Source organism: Vipera ursinii, assembly GCF_947247035.1.
Source record: "Vipera ursinii genome assembly, chromosome: 2".
Classification (NCBI taxonomy): domain Eukaryota; kingdom Metazoa; phylum Chordata; class Lepidosauria; order Squamata; family Viperidae; genus Vipera; species Vipera ursinii.
In genome coordinates this window covers 101,149,816-101,167,279 of record NC_139513.1, presented here as the reverse complement: position 1 = coordinate 101,167,279, position 17,464 = coordinate 101,149,816, and the positions used below count along the sequence as shown (strand labels likewise).

At 44.3% G+C, this 17,464-nt stretch overlaps 1 protein-coding gene across 1 annotated transcript in view; it reads right to left on the bottom strand.

Moving 5' to 3' along the window:
* LOC310634844 (rho GTPase-activating protein 7-like) overlaps positions 1-17,464 on the bottom strand; it is a gene marked incomplete at its 5' end in the record, with an annotated part of 37,207 nt that overhangs the window by 12,972 nt on the left and 6,771 nt on the right. The window contains 5 exons of the mRNA XM_083353381.1: positions 4,336-4,552; positions 11,363-11,561; positions 12,940-13,102; positions 15,182-15,352; positions 15,955-17,330. Of these exons, the coding sequence (XP_083209507.1) occupies positions 4,336-4,552; positions 11,363-11,561; positions 12,940-13,102; positions 15,182-15,352; positions 15,955-17,330 (2,126 nt within the window). The remainder of the gene's footprint in view (positions 1-4,335; positions 4,553-11,362; positions 11,562-12,939; positions 13,103-15,181; positions 15,353-15,954; positions 17,331-17,464) is intronic.

Sequence of the window (17,464 nt, the reverse complement as noted above, 5' to 3'; positions counted from 1 at the left end):
TTAACCTCTAGGCCACAAGCTCTATCTCACTTTGTTAGCTGAGAGGCAAGGGAGATATGTGTTAAATGCTTGTTAACTATTTAGATTACCTTGCTAGGCCCCAAACATGGGACAAAAACACCCTGCACTGTGAATGTTTCCATCTTATCTTCAATTAAAACATGACAACAGCTAATGTTTGTGTTGTATTATTTTAAGCAGACTGTGTTTTTCTATTGTGACTTACATGACGTTTAGAGCGCATTTTATGGCCAATTCATGCAAAACTCCATGTAATCCTAAAGGGTTCACATACTTTTTCTTGCAACTGTATATAATAATAATAATAATAATAATAATAATAATAATAATAATAATAATAATAATAATAATAATAATAATAAAGTTGGAAGGGACCTTGGAGGTCATCTAGTCCAACCCCCTGCTCAGGCAGGAAACCTTATACATTTCAGGCAAATGGCTGTCCAGTCTCTTCTTAAAAACTTCCAGTGTTGGAGCATTCACCACCTCTGGAGGCAGTTGTTCCACTGGTTAATTGTTCTAACTGTCAGGAAGTTTCTCCTTAGTTCTAGGTTGCTTCTCTCCTTGACTAGTTTCCATCCGTTGCTTCTTGTCCTGCTTTCAGGTGCTTTGGAGAATAGCTTGACTCCCTCTTCTTTGTGGTAGCCCCTGAGATATTGGAACACTGCTATCATGTCACCCCTCACCCTTCTCTTCGTTAAACTACACATACCCAATTCCAGCAACCGTTCCCTATATGTTTTAGCCTCCAGCCCCCTAATCATCTTTGTTGCTCTTCTCTGTACCCTTTCTAGAGTCTCGACATCTTTTTTACATCGTGGTGACCAAAACTGGATGCAGTATTCCAGGTGTGGCCTTACCAAAGCATTGTAAAGTGGTATTAGTACTTCACTTGATCTTGATTCTATCCCTCTGTTAATGCAGCCTAGCACTGTGTTGGCTTTTTTGGCAGCTGCAGCACACTGCTGGCTCATATTGAAGTGATTGTCTACTAAGACTCCGAGATCCCTCTCACAGTTACTACTATTGAGCAAGGTACCACCTATACTATACCTATGCATTTGATTTTTCCTGCCTAAATGTAGAACCTTACTTTTTTCACCATTGAATTTCATTTTGTTAGATAGTGCCCAGTGTTCGAGTCTGTCCAGATCCTTCTGTATCTTAAGCCTATCTTCTGGAGTTTTGGCTATTCCTGCCAGCTTGGTGTCGTCTGCAAATTTGATGAGTTCCCCATCTATCCCCTCATCCAAATCATTAATGAAGATATTCAAGAGCACTGGGCCCAGAACAGAGCCCTGGGGCACCCCACTACACACTTCCTTCCATGTAGATGCGGTTCCATTGAGGACCACACGCTGAGTACGGCCTGTCAGCCAGCTACGAATCCATCTGGTGGTAATGCTATCTAACCCACATTTTTCTATCAAGTAGTAGGTTGTGATCTACTTTATTGAATGCCTTACTGAAGTCCAAGTAAATTATATCTACAGCATTCCTCTGGTCCACTAGTTTTGTTACTTGGTCAAAGAATGTAATAAGATTTGTCTGGCATGATCTGTTTTTGATAAACCCATGTTGACTTTTAGTGATGACTTTGTTTGCATCAAGGTGTTCGCTGATTTGTTCTTTGATGATCTTTTCCAGAATCTTCCCAGGTATTGAGGTCAGGCTGATAGGTCTGTAGTTTCCTGGATCTATTTTTTTCCCTTTTTTGAAGATGGGAACTACATCAGCTCTCTTCCAGTCCTCTGGTAGTTCCCCAGTGCTCCAGGATCTTTGAAAAATATAGTTCAGTAGTTCTGAGATCACGTCTGCCAGTTCCTTGAGAACCTTGGGGTGTAATCCATCTGGTCCTGGTGATTTGAACTCGTCTAGGCTGGACAGGTGCTCACTTACCATTTTCTTGCCTATCTTAACTTGCGTTGTTATTCTGTTCTTTATGGCACTGGTTTGGGTAGGTTGGACTGTTTTTTCCCTTTGTCTAAAGACAGATGCAAAAAACGAATTAAATAGTTCTGCTTTCTCCCTATTGCTTGTCACCTTCTTGCCACTTTCCCCCACTAATGGACCAATCATTTCCTTAACTTTTTTCTTGTTTTTTATATGTTGAAAGAAGCATTTTTTGTTATTTTTGACTTTGGTCGCAAGCCTTAGTTCATTTTGAGCCTTAGCTTTCCTCACTTCATCTTTGCAGGCACGGGCTATTTGCTGATATTCTGACTTAGTTATGTGCCCCTCTTTCCAATTCTTATACTTGTCCTTTTTATCTTTCAATTTATCAGAGAGTTCTTTATGCAGCCATGTTGGTTTCTTTTGAGAGCTGTTGTTTTTCTTCTTTGTTGGTATTGTACTAGACTGGGCCTTTATTATCTCACTTTTCAAAATTTCCCAAGCTTCTTGAGTTGTTTTCCCCTTTAGGATTCTCATCCATGGAATTCTTCCCATGGTCTCTCTAAGTTTATTGAATTTAGCTCTTTTAAAATCCAAGACTCTAGTTTGGCTGTGTTCTATTGCTTGTGCCTCCAGAATGTTGAATTCCAATATTGCATGATCACTTCCCCCCAAGGCTCCTGTGGCTTCGACACCTTCTATCATTTCATCTCTGTTTGTGAGAATTAAATTCAATAGGCTAATCCCCTAGTTCCCTTCTCTACTTTTTGGGAGAGAAAGTTGTCTGCTAGGTTTGTCAGGAATCTGTTTGATCTTCCACTTGGTGCAGAGTTTGTCTCCCAGTTGATATCAGGGTAATTAAAGTCCCCCATTACTATTGTGATGTGCTTCTTACATACCTTAGTTAGCTGACTAGCAAAAAGTTCATCTATTTCCTCTGCTTGGTTGGGCGGCCTATAGTATACACCTATGGCAATGTCATTTTTCCCCCTTTTATATTGACCCAAATGTTTTCAAGTTTACAGTTTTCATCATTGTTGTGCTCTATTTCTATAGAGATAAAGTTATTTCTTATATATAGAGCAACTCCTCCTCTTTTGTTTAGTCTGTTTCTTTTAAATAGTTTAAATCCCTCTAGCTGTGTGTTCCATTTGTAGGTTTCGTCCCACCATGTTTCCGTAATGGCAACAATATCATATCCGCCCTCATTTACCTGAATTTCTAGTTCACCCTGCTTACTGTTCATACTCTGTGCATTGGTGTATAGACATTTGAGTCCTTTATGACTGATCCTGTGTTTACTTGCTGCATAACTTGTGTGGTGCCTGGCTTCCCCTATTTTCTTAGATTGCCGGGGACAGTGATGTTCTGTATCAATTGACTCACTATCCCCATTATTTAGTTTAAATGATCCTCCAAAAAAGCTGTGATTTTATTGCCAAGTAACTCAGTCCCTTTTTGGGATGGATGCAGACCATCTCTTTTATACATTTTTTCATTGGACCAGCTACAGACATCATGACTAATATAACCAAAGACTTTTCCTTTACACCACTCCTTTAGCCACATATTAAATTCTGCTATACGCTGGCCTTTTCCATTTTGCTCCTTATACACTGGTAAAACCTCTGAAAAAGTAAGCCTACAGCCTATTCTGCTAAGTTCCTGCCCCAAGCTCTGGAAATCATTCTGCACAGAGAGTACATCTTTTTGGGACAGATCATTAGTGCCAAGATTAGTGCCACATCAGTCCTTGCTGGCATTCTTGATTATTTTAGAAATACGCTTCTTGTCCCTACTGGCAGTAGCACCTGGAAGACACCTGACCTCTTTCAAAACCTCTGTGTCCTTTCCTAAATTTACATCCCTTATAATTGAATCACCAACCAGAAGGTGGCTTCTCTTTTTGGATGCCTTTCTGTTCTTGCATGACTGGTGTGTAATACCAGATTCACACTTCTCCCTGTCGAAAACAAGTTTTTCATCTTGGACCACGATCCCCTGCTTATTTGAGTTATTATCACAGATACCTTTACCTGTCTCCTTAATGTCCCTATTAAGGTCATAAAGGGCACTGTATCTGTTGTGCAGGGACACAGCGAAAGCTTTGGGTTTATGGTTCACAGATCTCACCCTGCCAGATCCCACGGTTGTCCACACTGCCCTTCTCCTGCAGGATCTTTGTGGTAGAGGGGGCTGATAGCACGGAGGCTCAATAGGGTAGAAGGGCTGAACTGGACACCTAATTTCTGCCTGAAGAGCACAGATTACAGACCCTAAATAAATAATCTGTCCTTGTAGACTAGTGATTTGTTTACAGATAGGACAATTTCCAAGTTTGAAAAGGGTACTGCGAAAGACAGCTGCAAAAAATATATTAGATATAGATATCATTGCTAACTATAATTTAATCAAAAATACCTTGAAGATGAAGAACTGTCTCTCCTCAAGGTGTTGAGGTGGAATAAAGATGGTGCCAGGCACACAGCTATATTGGTTGGAGTCATCTGATTTTTTTCCACATAGGTCACAACATCCCTAAGGAAGTACAACAGAATTTTCAGAGCTTCACGGTTTTCATCTGGGAGAAGAAGAATAGCAGCCTGGACAGAACAAAATTGCTGATCTTTTGGTATATCTAAAAAGAGGAAGGAAAAGAGGAATTAGATAGGTTATCTCTAAAAGCATTTCTTAAACAACATGCATATACTGTCTTAAAAAGAATTTGCCACCCAGGCCTAGTTTCCAGTTATGTGTAACTGTGTTCAAATTTAAATTCAGGAATACAGAGTATCCCAAAACTAATTGTAATAAGTTGAACTAAATGACGAATCATTAAGAATGTTTGCATTTCTAAGAAAAAAAATTGACAGAACCTATTCTGCCCGACTATAACTTGTCCCTTAGTTAGTACCAGTAGCAGTACCAATATGGCTACATTAAGAAAGCATAGGATGTTTCACTGATAAAATAATAATTTAAATGTCCGGAAATGAATTAATCAATTTAACAAATGTGTGTTATAGTTATTCAACAAATAACTATAGGTGGCTAACCCAAAATATATAAAAAATATTTTTTTTTAAAAAAAATCATGAACCACCACCAATTTGATTCAGATACTGTACAAGTACTTGACAACGCAAAACAAGATATCCATAGTAAGCTGCATTAATTTCTCAGAAACAATCTAAATCTAAAAAAAAACCCACAGGTTTTTATAGTCTCCCAAAAAAACCCAGGAAGCCAACAGGATTGGGGCCATTCGAATCTCCATAAGGAGCTTGTTTTATAGGACAGAATCTGGAAAACGGACACCTCTTGGGTCCTATCGGATGATATTGTTTCAAAGAAAAAAACACAAGCAACCCAAATTGATTCCTAAAGCCTAACTTCATAAGCAGGGTCTCATGTTCAGCTATCTTTAGAACAGCACCCCTGGCAGTTTCTTGGAAGACAATACCCACATTCTGCCCATGCTCCAGAGTTATGGCTGGTGCTATACCCATAACTCAGCTGCACACATGTTAAAGAAGGGACTCTGCTCATTGGCCCCAACTTCACCCCAAATCATGAATGAAGCAAGTCTTATTACAGGCCTTCCTTACATTTAGCAGCTGCAGATGGAGACTATGACCACTGATGCTCTTGTGCCTTGTGGCTGAGCCTAGACAGCTAGAATTCAGTATTGGTACTGAGCACTGAGGCTGATTCCTTGAGAGTGAACCAACACGTATGTCACCATATTTGCCCATGCCCCCAGTATTACTATGAAGTCACTGCCTGGTCTCTTCTGCCTTATAATTATACATGACCATCCGCCAGTTAATGAAGTTCCATTCATACTAGATGACCAAAATAGCTGTCCAGTCTAGGCATCAATCAAGTTCTTATGTGTTGTGACTCAGGGCCAGCCTGTGGTTTCGGCAGCCGGCTCAGATGTGTCGGATGACTCAGATGAGGGGGAGGAGGACCGTGTGGGAGACGAACCAGTTGATGATGGCGTGGAGGCTTGGCAGAGTTCCCAGCCGGGGCCCTCTTCTCAGCTGCGTGAGCCCGATAGTGCGGAAGATGATGACCCACAGCTGGCCCTGTTCAAGGACGCCCGACGCAGGAGGCAGTCGAGCAGGAACAAACAAAGAAAGGCTGTGGGACTCCTCGGGAGGAGGCACAGGGAGACCACGCCCTGAGCTCTCTATAAAAGGAGTGTTTGGGGAGGGGCTGGTTGCTGAAAGCAACTTTTCCGCTTGAGAAGACAAGCTCTAGTGTTTTTGTTAACTGCGTAATTAAATCTTGGCAGAAGCCTTTTAGCCTTGGACGCTCTCCAGTCTCTTCTTTTTGAATAGGGGTTTGCTAGAAGAGGGCTGGTTCAGAACAGTTTGCTTTCAGCCACCCACCCCTTATTACTACGATGGAGCAGCTTCTTGCCGAGAATGCCCAGCTCACCCAGCAACTCACTTTGCTGGCAGCTCAGGTGGCACAACTGCAAGCTCAGGTACATGCTGCACCCCCACCCAGGAGGAAATGTCAGATAGCTATGCCGGATAAATTTGCTGGTAAACCAGAACTGTTTCCTGCCTTCCTGGGACAATGCCAGCTTTATATCAGCGTGAGAGCAGCTGATTTCCCCACTGACCGAGATAAGGTGGGATTCGTGTTGAGCCTTCTGTCGGGAGATGCAGCTCGTTGGGGCACGCCTCTGTTGGCACAGCCTAGCCCTTTGTTGGATAACTTTGGGGGGTTTTGTGACCATATGCGCCTCATGTACGAGGACCCGATTAAGGCGCAGACTGCCACCCGACGCCTGAAAGCTTTGAGGCAGGGTCAGCGTCCTCTACAGGCCTATATCAGCGATTTCCGGCTGCTTAGCCAGGATTCCGCCTGGAATGAGGCTGCGCTCGTGGATGCCTTTCAGGATGGCTTGTCAGAGGAGATGTTGGATGAGCTGGCCCGCGTGGACATTCCCTCAGACCTGAATGGGCTGATCCATCTTTGTCTGCGGATCGATGCCCGGCTGCAGCAGCGTAAGAGTCGCCGTGCCACCCCACAGACCCCTGCCGCCCCTGTTGTGCGTGAGCCCCCAGTCCAGAGGGAGGAGCCAATGGAGCTGGGTGCCGCCAGGTCCCGTCTATCGGTGACGGAAATGGACAGACGACGATCGGAGGGGTTGTGTTTTTACTGTGGGGACCCTGGACATTTGGCTGCTTCTTGCCCGAAGAAGCGTCAGCGGGCGTCAGTGACCAAGCCTGCCCCGAGAAAGTCCCCTGCTTTCCTATCGGGAAACGGCCCGAGCCCGATCTAGACGGTGTGAAAGATCGGGTGACCCACAACGACCACGCCGAGCGACGCCGTTTCGACGGTGCCTGTGAACCTCCACGGCATTTGATTCTGGAGGCACGACTGATCCTTCCTGGCAAGCCAGAGGGGATTCCGGTCCATGCCTTAATTGACTCTGGGGCTACCACTAACTTTATGGATTCGGCCTTTGTGGCCAAATGGGCTGTTCCCCAGTGTCCAGTGGATCCGCCCATGCTTGTGGAGACCATCGATGGTCGAGTGCTCCTGTCCGGGCCTATTACGGCCGCCACGCAACCCGTGTGTATGGCCATCAGTACCCATGTGGAGGCCATTCAGTTTTACGTCACTTCGGATCTGCACTTCCCCGTGGTCTTGGGACTGGCGTGGCTCCGGGCGCATGATCCACAGATCTATTGGTCTCAGAACTTGGTCACCTTCCCAAGTTTGCAGTGCGTGGACCACACCCGCCATATCTGTGCCGGCCAGGTGGAGGGTTCCTCAGGGGTTTCCTTGCCTCCCGAACTGTCCGACTTTGCTGATGTGTTCAGCGAGTCAGAGGCGGACCAATTACCCCCGCACAGGCCCTATGACTGTTCCATTGATCTAGTCCCTGATGCGCCTCTCCCAGTGGGGCGTTTGTACTCCATGTCGGAGCCCGAGTTGGCTGCATTGCGGGACTTCCTGACAAAGAATTTGGCTCGTGGTTTCATCCGGCCCTCGTCCTCGCCAGTGTCTGCGCCCGTGCTCTTCGTCAAAAAGAAGTCGGGCGAGTTATGGCTTTGCTGTGACTACCGGAAACTCAATGCCATCACGGTGCGTAACCGCTACCCGCTGCCCCTCATCCCCGAGCTCTTGGACCGACTCCGGGAGGCTAAGATCTTCACGAAACTGGACCTGCGTGGAGCTTACAACCTCGTCAGGGTTCGGCCGGGTGATGAGTGGAAGACGGCGTTTGGTACTCGCTATGGACATTTCGAGTACACGGTGATGCCGTTTGGCCTGACCAACGCCCCCGCTGTGTTTCAGCATTTTATGAACGATATCTTTCGGGATCTGTTGGACCAGTTTGTCGTGATTTACCTGGACGACATCCTGATTTACTCCCCGTCGCGTGAAGCGCATCATCAGCATCTCCGTCAGGTCCTGCAGCGCCTCCGGGAACATCGGCTGTTTGCCAAGTTGGAGAAGTGCCAGTTCTACCAGGTGACCATCGATTTCCTGGGTCACCGCATTTCTCCTGAGGGCATCGCCATGGAGCCGAGTAAAGTCGAGTCGTTGCAGAGTTGGCAACCCCCGCGTCGCGTGAAGGACGTTCAGCGACTCCTTGGATTTGCCAACTACTATCGGACATTCATCCCTGGCTTTGCTGCCTTGACAGCCCCCCTCACCCGGCTCCTGCAGAAGAAGACTCGGTTCCAGTGGAACGCCCCCGAACAACAGGCGTTCCAGGCTTTGAAGGACGCCTTCATGAAGGAGCCCATCTTGAAACATCCCGACCCGCAACGGCCGTTTGTCGTGGAGGCGGACGCCTCCGACATTGCCATTGGGGCCGTGTTACTCCAGGCAACGACGCCCAGCGGTATCCTTTTCCCTTGCGAGTATCACTCTCGGAAATTGAACCCCTCGGAGCGCAACTATACCATCTGGGAGAAGGAGCTGCTGGCCATCAAGGCGGCGTTCGAGGCTTGGAGGCATCATCTGGAGGGGGCGCGGCATCAGATTGAGGTCCGGACGGACCACAAGAATCTGGAAAGCCTGCAGACCGCTCGGAATTTGAATCAACGCCAGATCCGGTGGTCCCTCTTCTTTGCGAGGTTTGACTTCCGGGTGCGGTACATACCAAGCGGGCACAACCAGAGAGCGGATGCTCTGTCCAGAAAGCCCGAATACACCTGAGCGGAAGACAAGCTTCCGCCCAGGACAGTGATCCCCGTCGAGTCTTTTGCTGCGGTGCGGGAGCCGGTGGATATACGGGCTCGGATCCGGGAGGCGCAGCAGCAGGAGGCATGGGTGGCTCAGCGGAAGGAAGAGGTGGGGCCAGATTCGCCTTGGTCGGTCGCGGATGGACTCCTGTATTATCGTGACCGGCTCTATGTTCCAGGAGGGCCACTCAGGGGACTCGTCCTCAGCCAGTGTCATGATAACCCGGCTGCGGGGCATTTTGGCCTGTTCAAGACTCTGAACCTGGTCTCCCGTACCTTCTGGTGGCCCCGAGTCCGACACGATGTCCAGTCTTATGTCACCTCCTGCATTCCTTGCAGGCAGGCCAAGTCAGCGACAGGGGCCCCGCCTGGTTTACTGCAGCCCTTGCCAACACCCAAGAGACCCTGGGGGGCTGTGTCCATGGACTTTCTGACGGATCTACCCCCATCCTCCAGCTTCACGACAGTGTTTGTGGTGGTGGACATGTTGACCAAGATGGCACACTTCATCCCCTGTCGCGGCTTACCGTCAGCTCGCGCCACTAGTCGCATGTTCATCCAACAGATGTTCCGGCTGCACGGCCTTCCCGATAGAGTCGTCTCCGATAGGGGGGCCCAGTTTACAGCCCGCTTCTGGCAGGAGTTGATGCGGGCGTTGGACATTAAGGTTTGCCTCTCGTCCGCGCATCATCCTCAGACCGACGGGGGTACCGAGAAGGTCATCGGCATCTTAGAGCAGTATCTGCGCTGCTACGTTAACCTGCAGCAGGACAATTGGGTGGACTATTTGGCCATAGCCGAGTTTGCCTTTAACAACTCGCAGCACACCTCCACGCAGATGACACCGTTCTTGGCCAACGTGGGTTATCACCCCCGGTTTTTCCCCCTTTCTCCCGTGGACTCATCGGAGCCGGCAGCGAACGAATTTATGGCGGAGTTACAGGCGATCCATCGGTTGGTGCGACGGCAGCTGGAGAAGGCCAAGGCCGACTACAAGAGGTTCGCCGATCGGTCGAGAAGGGATACGCCTCCACTATCGGTGGGGGATCGGGTCTGGCTGTCCACCAGGAACCTACCATCCACTCGGCCGGCGAGGAAGCTGGACCACCGTTACCTTGGACCGTTCCCAGTCGAGGCCGTCATCAATCCGGTCGCCTATCGTTTAACTCTGCCACGTTCCCTGCGCGTGCACCCCGTCTTCCATCGGTCCTTGTTGGTCCCCGAACAACCGGCCTGTCCACTTCGCCAAGCGGAACCTCCCCCATCAGGAACTCGTGATGGAGGCAGCACCCCCGAGTACGAGGTCGCCAGCATCAGGGATTCCCGCTGGCTGAAAGGTCGCTTCCAGTACCTGATCGAGTGGAAAGGGTACGGGCCGGAGGACTTCACATGGGAAGACGCGACCGCCGTTCATGCCCCTGCGTTGGTGACTGCGTTTCACGAACAGTTCCCATCCCGACCGCATCCGGATCGGCAGACCCGGGGGAAGGGCCCTGTGGTGCGGGATAGTGTTGTGACTCAGGGCCAGCCTGTGGTTTCGGCAGCCGGCTCAGATGTGTCGGATGACTCAGATGAGGGGGAGGAGGACCGTGTGGGAGACGAACCGGTTGATGATGGCGTGGAGGCTTGGCAGAGTTCCCAGCCGGGGCCCTCTTCTCAGCTGCGTGAGCCCGATAGTGCGGAAGATGATGACCCACAGCTGGCCCTGTTCAAGGACGCCCGACGCAGGAGGCAGTCGAGCAGGAACAAACAAAGAAAGGCTGTGGGACTCCTCGGGAGGAGGCACAGGGAGACCACGCCCTGAGCTCTCTATAAAAGGAGTGTTTGGGGAGGGGCTGGTTGCTGAAAGCAACTTTTCCGCTTGAGAAGACAAGCTCTAGTGTTTTTGTTAACTGCGTAATTAAATCTTGGCAGAAGCCTTTTAGCCTTGGACGCTCTCCAGACTCTTCTTTTTGAATAGGGGTTTGCTAGAAGAGGGCTGGTTCAGAACATTATGCAAGCATTTGAACCCACAGTCTGGTTACCTAGCCTAATTACTCCTCCATCCAGTCACACAAAGTACCAACCCCTGCCCCTCTTGCTCTTAATCTGGTTAGCTAGAGGGGGGTGGGAAATCTCCACTACCCTCGTCAAACCGAGTGAGCCAGAAACACCTCCTTCCCCATAACCTCCCCCAGAAATTACCCCTCCTCCATCTCTTACCCCAAAACAATAGAGCATCTACATACATTGATAAATGTGCAGGAAGGTTTCACACAGCTTGCTAGTGAATATAGGTTCTGGAAGATCTCGGAAATACTGCTTCAACATGTCTGCCACATCGAAGGCCGATTGACCCTCATAATTTATGTTATTCGGATTAAGTTCATTCATTTCTCTTAAGTAAAGGATCCTAGATTTAACACCAGATTTTCTGAAAAGACCAACCTAGAAAGCAGAATGTTTTAAAAGTTTCAATCCAAACAATTTCCATTTACTTGAATTCTGACTTAAAACTCATAAGTGGTTATACTGTATATTCATAAACTTAAGAGCTGTGCAGGACATCTGATCCAAGGATTTAAAAAGTGCTTTGGAGTATCTGAGGCAGGTGCATAGTATTTGGCCTGCAACACTTCAAATCAAATATGTCTTGCCCTTACTGAGATGTTTATTTAAATACATCTTTATCCCTAATGCATTCCACCTTGCCCCTAAATGAATCTTAATGTTTTGAGCAGGTAATCATTTTTCTCTGGAAAACAGGCTAAGATCAATCAGAATTTCTAGCACCATTTAAGCAATATATTTCCACTTCAACATACAAGTGCAGAAAAAATTTTCCCTGTTCCAGGCTGCAATGGTGCCACCATCAAAGATCACAGTATGATTTAATGTCTGTTTTTATACGAGAACATAGTGCCTGAACAGAACTAATTACTATGCATTCATGGTAAATACTTATGCATCAAAACATGAGTGGCATGTGTACAACGTCTACTAACAATTACAATAAAGGAACAAACCTTGAGAGAGTGAGTTGGCCAGTTATGCATAATCATGATCAACCCCATAAAGCAACCTCATGCTCCAAACCCCAAATGAATGAAATATAGAGTTTAGATTTACCAGAAAGGATATGGACTGGATTGGTAATGTAAAGATACGTTACTGGGAAAAAAGCATGATATAAATGAGATACTACTAGAGATTTTTCTTAAAAAAAAAAGATTTATGAAAAACAGGTCTGAAAGCTAACAGATGGGGCAGGCCCAAAGACAGACTTTGTCATCATACATGTGTCAAAGTTAATCATGGTTGAAGAGAATGTACCTATTTAAGTACCAATTCATTTAAGTACCAATTACATGCCAATAGAGCCAGTTTGGTCTAATGATTAAGGCATCAAGCTAGAAACTATGAGTTCAAGTTCCACCTTAGCCATGAATGCCAGCTGGGTAACTTTGGGCCAACCACACTCTCTCAGCCTAAACCACCTCACAGGATTGTTGTTGTGGGAAAAATGCAGGAAGGTGTGTGGGATATGTTTGCTGCCTTGAGTTCTAGTAAAAATAAAGGTGAGATACAAATTAAATAAGCAGTAATAATAACAAAAAATAATTCTCAAGTTCTGAGAAATCAGTGCACTGGCCTTCTACTGGTGTGGGTGTGGGTGTGGGTGTGTGTGTGTGTGTGTGTGTGTGAGAGAGAGAGAGAGAGAGAGACAGACAGACAGACAGACAGACAGACAGACAGACAGACAGACAGACAGACAGACAAATAGTGAAAGAACGACTGTGAACCTAAACACATTTCATACTGGTACCTGGTCAAGAAAATGGTGTCTTAGGTAGTCCATAGCTTGGAATATGCTCCTTGGAAGGGGATGACTCGTTCTTTGAACATTTAACAATAATGGTACTCCAAATACATTTTTATCTTTATAATCAGGGACTTTTATTTTTCTAATTTGGAATTTCGGAATAGTCCTGAAAATATGGAAAAATTCATTAGCGGACAAGGGTGCTTGGTTGTACAGAGCTAAGTGCGCATAACCAGGTTTTTTAATTTGTTAACAGATATAACAGGTTAAAAAATCCTGAACTGACAAAACAGATATCAGAAGGGCATTATTACTTGCATTGGTTAATAAATTTCAACTTGACAGAGAAACAAGCTAATTAGACATACTTATTTATACAATGGGGGAAGAGGTTTTATTTACAATTTTTACCAAGTTTGGTTGAAATGTGTTTTGTGTGTGTGTGTGTGTGTGTGTTTAAAGTGAACTTAATAACTGATATCTTTTTAACCAGAGTTTTTATCATTATTGCACTTCATGATAATGACAGATGAAAAACAATGTTTCCAGGCTCTTCTGCATTAGGATAGGAACAATCCTAATGCAGAATTGAGGCCCCCTTGTCAGTGTGATTCATACTAAAAACATGCTAACTAGTTCTGTTAAGCCTGCACAATGTTTGCACTTAATATATCCCATAATTTTCCTTAAAATGTGCCAAAAAAGTGTAGCTCCTATTCATGACACCCCTGCATCAGTAGAAAGCCAAACGTGTAAGAAAAATGGGAGGGCTCAGGCTGAAAAAATGGTTTTATTCCTCCTGCATTAGGCTGAAGATTCAGTAGCAGAGCGTGCATAAATTACCACAAACCAGCTGACCTCTAAATATTATTTATACTTCTACTACTGTTTATATCTTTCTTCATCTATTTTAAATCTACACCAAAATATTCTGTAAAGTCTAAACTATTTTTAATTTAGATGCAGTATAGTAAATGGTTTGTATAAAATTCTACACCACTAACCTAAAGAGCTAGATCCTGTAACAATGGAATTAGATACTAGAAAGTAGGGCTGTGCTATGAGCCACACTGAAAACAGAGAAAACAGTTCAGAACACATGTGGCAGCTCCTTAAATTAATATTTTTTTCTGGCATCATGTGGCAACCCTGCTAGAAAACAAGCAGCAGAGATGTGAGTAGACTTTGGGAATAACTTCAACTCAGCTACCTTTATTAAAATTGTTAAGATAAGCAATGTTGCTTGATGTTTTGCTTTCTATCAGAATATGCCAATGGGAGTGTTCTAGGTTCAGAACCAAACTGGAACATCAAGAACCACTTCTTGATCTAAAAGAGACACTTTAACAAATGTACAAAATTTAAGAGAGAACTTTTATAAAATGTTTTACAGATGGCATTTAGATCCTAAAAAGCTTGCAAGTATGTATCCGAACTATCAGCCTAAATGCTGGAGGTGTGGTGAAGAAGATGCAACATATTTTCATATATGGTGGACTTGTAAAAAGGTTAAGGCTTTTTGGATAAAAATTTGGTGGAATATGCAGAAGATTTTTAAGCAAAGGATAAAGTTTTGTCCGCAACTTTTTTTGTTGGGAATAATTACAGATGCTACGGTTGTGGACACTAAGTTGATGTTGAATTTAATTACGGCAGCAAGACTCTTAGTAGGTCAGTATTGGAAGAAAGAGGAACTGCCGACCATAGAAGAATGGACTTTAAAGGTTTATGACCTGGCAGAGATGGCAAAGATTTCGGCTTATTTGAAAGATCACTCGCAAGAACGTTATATTATGGAGTGGAGAAAATGGATTGAGTATATCCAGAACAAATATGGGACTAAAAAGTTTCATGTAGCATTTGAATAAGTCTTCCTTTCTTTTTTCTTTTTTCCTTTTTTTATATTTAATATTAATAGTGTTTGTAGTTATCCTATATGAGCTAGAGAGTGATAGATTTTAGAGTTTATGGTTGTTAGCATATGGATGTTTATGATTGTTTTTTTTTTGGTTTTTTATACCTTGTACTTAGCTCTGGGAAGTCGGGGGGGGGAGAGGGGTAGGGAGGGAGGGGTAGGGGAGGGGTAGGGGGGATTGTTAAAGATAAAATGTATGATAAAACTTTTCAATAAAAAAAAAAGAAATGTACAAAGCACTCCTGCAAAAGTGGAACACTCTGGAACATTGTCCTTTTGGCCCATAATCACTCCTTTGCTTCTAAAACTCTTTTATTTCTTTTAACTTACCAGTTCCATCCTTGTTTGCTAGATGGAGAGTATTTGTCCATTAAAGTAGTTAATTTTAACAGAGCAAGCTTTTGCATGCGGTTCAAACGAGTTGCTGATTGGCTGTCCATTTGTAGAGTAAGACTTTCAAACTGTGTGCCTTCTCTACTAGACCATGGTCTCCTCATATGCCTGAAAAACAAAAACAATAAAAAATTTTAATATTAGTGCCATTTTCAGTACTTATTCTAGGTCTAAAGGTATATGACCCAATGAAAATTCTAAAAGTTTGAGAAATATCTTATAAGAATATATTATTATAGTCGATTGCACCATCAACCACATTGTTAAGACTGGATTTGGTATTTCTGTCCACCTATCAAGTCCTTCCCATCAACCTGAGTTAGGCAGATATTGTTGTTTAATAATACTAAAGACATATTCTCACAATATAAGGTGTTCTGAGTAAAGCTGCCTTTTGCAATTGACTGATGGAGAGTTTGTCAATATTGATCATGTTCAAGGAAAGCTCCAGATGCTTTGGAATTGCACCTAAGATATCTATTATTATTGGTATTAAGTCTGCTTTCTTTTGCCATTCATAACTTAAAATTAATAATTTGCCACATAATAAATTATACATCAAAACCTGAACCATTTCACATTTAGTTAAGTTGTCATTATTGAGCAATTAATCCAACTGCATTTAACATAGACTGCTTTAAGGGGTGACTGATTAACTTATTTATAACATATTTCATATTTTATTCTGATTCTTTGCAATTTCAACAAACCTGATGGAATGTGTTGTTATCATTCCTGTTCCTGTTCCTGTTCCCATTACATATGTCAGTTCCATTAGACCCTGTTCACCAACACGTCTGCAGCTGCCTTCACCATCAATATTTGGCAATTCTGCTAATTTTCCTTCTGAGTGCTTTTTAATTTCCAGATGGATTTCTTTAGGAGATGATGGGCATGGAGAAGTGGATTGGTTAGAGTAACTTGCAGAATCAGAGTCACCATCGTCAGATAATTTCTCTGTCCATTGGCTGACCAATTTCCTAAGTCCATTCACGTGCTCCATAACGCTGTCTAGTTCCGTAAAGACATCGTCATCATCAGTCTCTGCTGAATTTATTTTGTGAAGGTTTTCTGGTACATTGTCATATATACTCAGCCTGTTATCCATCAGTGGAGAGCTACATGACACTTCAGGCTCCTGAGAATTAATCTTATCCCTGCTTCTCTGGCATCCATGAAAACTCCCAGTTCTCCAGTTTACTGAGGTATTGTCTGTCGGTGTTAAGAGGCTATATGTAAGTGCTTTGGGGAAGGTCCCAGGCTTATGGCCTTGTGGTACCTGAAATACTTTGCTTTTGTGCAAACATATCTCACTGTTGAAGTTTTGCTCAGAAAAATCAGTCCATAAGGAAAGCTTGCTGGGATCAAACTCTTCAGCATACATTCCTCCTCTTTTACTGTGTCTCCTTACTTTGCTGACCGGGCTTGGGGTGCTCACAGTGCTACTGTCTCCAGACTGGCTGCTGCTGCTGCTACTACAGCTCTGGGGATAATAAGAAGGCTGTATCACCCGACTTACTGGTGCATCAGAAACGTCTATGCAATTTAAGCTTCTCAACTTTTCTTCGCTCAAACCCTCTAGGAGAATAGGCTCGCTAATGTTGAATTTGGTCTTCAAATGCATTTGTTTCTTACAGGTGCCACTTCTTAGGCGCAGCTTCTCCATTTTCTTTAAGAAACTGCTTCCTTTTTTATGGCATTGTTTATCCAAGTTCTTGTCCTCACTTGTCATATTCAAGGTCTCAGTAAGAGAAGGAGAGCAACTGGAAACAGAGTCATGGGATGCCAATTTATTTGAGGAACAGGTTGAACAGCTTCTGCTGGTTTCAACATCCTCACAAATCTTGGGGAAATTGATTATATCGCTATCCCCACTGCTAGAACTATGAACTGAAGATTTGTCATGAATTTCTCCTTGTTCCGAAAATATAATATCGCCACTGCCGTTGCTTTTAAGTCTGATGCTATCAGGTCTTAGTGCACAGGAAACCTCTATATTTTCCAGATGGGACCACCTTTTGGTACCTTTCTCATAAGTCCATTTGTTACTTATTGCACAAGGTTCTTCATCTTCAGATTCATCACTCTTAAAGCAAACAAAGAAATTTAAAACATAATATCATATAGATAATCAAGAGATGACAATAGCATTAAGTGTTCCATTTTCCAAAATAATGTTTCATTTTTTTAAAGAAGGCTAATGGTAGGAGAGAAAAAATG